A 2,149-nucleotide genomic window follows, 5' to 3' on the forward strand; every position below is an offset into this window, starting at 1 on the left:
GGCCTCCCAAAGTGCTGGGATTACAGGCATGAGCCACTGTGCCCGGCCTGAAACCTGTTTTAAAGCTGGTCTGGGGCGGGCATGGTGGCTCACGCCTGTAATCCCAGCAATTTGGAAAGCCAAGGCGGGCGGATCACAAGATCAGGAGTTAGAGACCAGCCTGGCCAACACGGTGAAACCCCGTCTCTACTAAAACTACAAAAAATTAGCCGGTAGTGGTGGTGGGCGCCCGTAATCTCAGCTACTCGGGAGGCTGAGGCAGGAGAATCGCTTGAACCCGGGAGGCGGAGGTTGCAGTGAGCCAAGATCGCACCACTGCACTCCAACCTGGACGACAGAGAGAGGCTCCGTCTCAAAACAAACAAACAAAAAAAGCAAAGCTTGTTTGTTAACACCCAGGATCCTTGCATGGGCCAGTAACTCCAAAACTGTACGTATGATTCCTTGCCTTAAAACCCCCTCCCAGGCCGGGCGCGGTGGCTCACGCCTTTAGTAAGCCCAGCACTTTCGGAGGTTGAGGGAGGCGGATCAAGAGATAGAGACCATCCTGGCCAACATGGTGAAACCCCGTCTCTACTACATATACAAAATTCAGCTGGGCACGGTGGCGCGTGCCTGTAGTCCCAGCTATTCGGGAGGCTGAGGCAGGAGAATCGCTTGAACCCGGGAGGCGGAGGTTGCAGTGAGCCGAGATCGCGCCAATGCACTCCAGTCTGGCAACAGAGCGAGACCCCGTCTCAAAATAAATAAATAAAATAAAATGCCACTAACAACCATTATCGTTGCTGACAGCGTCAGGCATCCCCCAATGAACCAATAAGAAAATGGGCTCGAGGCAGTGCAGCTAGGAGGCGATAGGGGAGGGAGGGCCTGACAGGGCCTGACCCGAGATCCTGGGGCTGTGGGGAAAGACCTAACGCCGACAGCCCCGACTGTCGCCCGGGCACTGTCCCCGTCGTTCGCGCCCTCCAGACATGCCCAAACCGGCAATGCTGCTCCCCGCTACGCTGCGGGGCGCGGGGTGCGGGGCATTCTTAGGACCGCCTGAGGTCAGCAAGGCAGAAGGGGCAAGCCCACGGCGCCTCCCGTGCTCTTCCCGGCCAGTTCCTCACCATGATCCCAAGCTCCTCCTCCGGCGGCATCGAATGGATCTTGGCGCGCGGAACTGGGAGCCGCCGGGCCGAGCCTGTCAAGCCCCGCAGCAGCAGGGACGTCAGGACGGACATGATGACACGGAGTACACTACAAAAAGCGGTCAGCCGTAGCCCAAGGTCAGCAAGCCAAAATGGCTGCGCCGGCCGGAAGTTCCGGCATTGGGGAGGCCGGGAAAGGGCGGCCCGGAAGTCTCTCGGAAATGACGCAAGAACACACCTCCTACCGCCCTTGGCAGTTTTTGGCGCGTTCCTCGAAACAGCCAATTGACACCTTCCTACCGCTATGGGCGGAGCACAAAAGGGCTCTTCTTCTGGTTCTGTTCCTCCTCCAAGGCGTATACTTGTGAGTGACATCTCGGTTCACCCAATCATGTACGCGAGAAGCCTAAACTGTTCTTGACTCCTCCCTCCATTCATACTGTTAAATTTCTCTCTATTCAGGCCGGGTGTGGTGGCACACGCCTCTAATCTCAGCACTTCTGGGTAGGCCGAGGCGGGCGGATCACCAGAGATCAGGATGTTCGAGACCAGCCTAGCCAACAAGGTGAAACCCCGTCTCTACTAAAAAACAAAAGAACGGGCTGGGCGCGGTGGCTCACTCCTGTAATCCCAGTACTTTGGGAGGCCGAGGCAGGCAGATCATCTGAGGTCGGAGTTTGAGACCAGTCTTACCAACATGGTGAAACCCCGTCTCTACTAAAAATACAAAAATTGGCCGGGCGCAGTGGCTCATGCATGTAATCCCAACACTTTGGGAGGCCGAGGTCGGTGGATCACCTGAAGTCAACAATTCGAGACCAGCCTGGCCAATATGGTGAAACCCCGTATCTATTAAAAATACAAAAATTAGCTGGCATGGTGGCGGGCGCCTGTAATTCCAGCTCGGGAGGCTGAGTCAGGAGAATTGCTGAACCCAGGAGGCGGAGGTTGCAGTGAACCAAGACTGAGCCATTGCACTCCAGCTTGGGCCACAAGAGTGAAATTCTTGCAGGGCG

At 56.5% G+C, this 2,149-nt stretch overlaps 1 protein-coding gene across 1 annotated transcript; it reads right to left on the reverse strand.

Annotated features, from left to right (window-relative positions):
* Positions 1 to 763: 763 nt before the first annotated feature.
* Positions 764 to 1,318, reverse strand: COX8A (cytochrome c oxidase subunit 8A). Its single transcript, XM_017866245.1, has one exon. It carries the CDS (start codon positions 1,224 to 1,226, stop codon positions 1,035 to 1,037), a length of 192 nt encoding a protein of 63 aa, XP_017721734.1. The 5' UTR covers positions 1,227 to 1,318; the 3' UTR covers positions 764 to 1,034.
* Between the last annotated feature and the right edge of the window lie 831 nt (positions 1,319 to 2,149).

Source organism: Rhinopithecus bieti, unplaced genomic scaffold (assembly GCF_001698545.2).
Source record: "Rhinopithecus bieti isolate Rb0 unplaced genomic scaffold, ASM169854v2 scaffold_16385, whole genome shotgun sequence".
Lineage (NCBI taxonomy): Eukaryota > Metazoa > Chordata > Mammalia > Primates > Cercopithecidae > Rhinopithecus > Rhinopithecus bieti.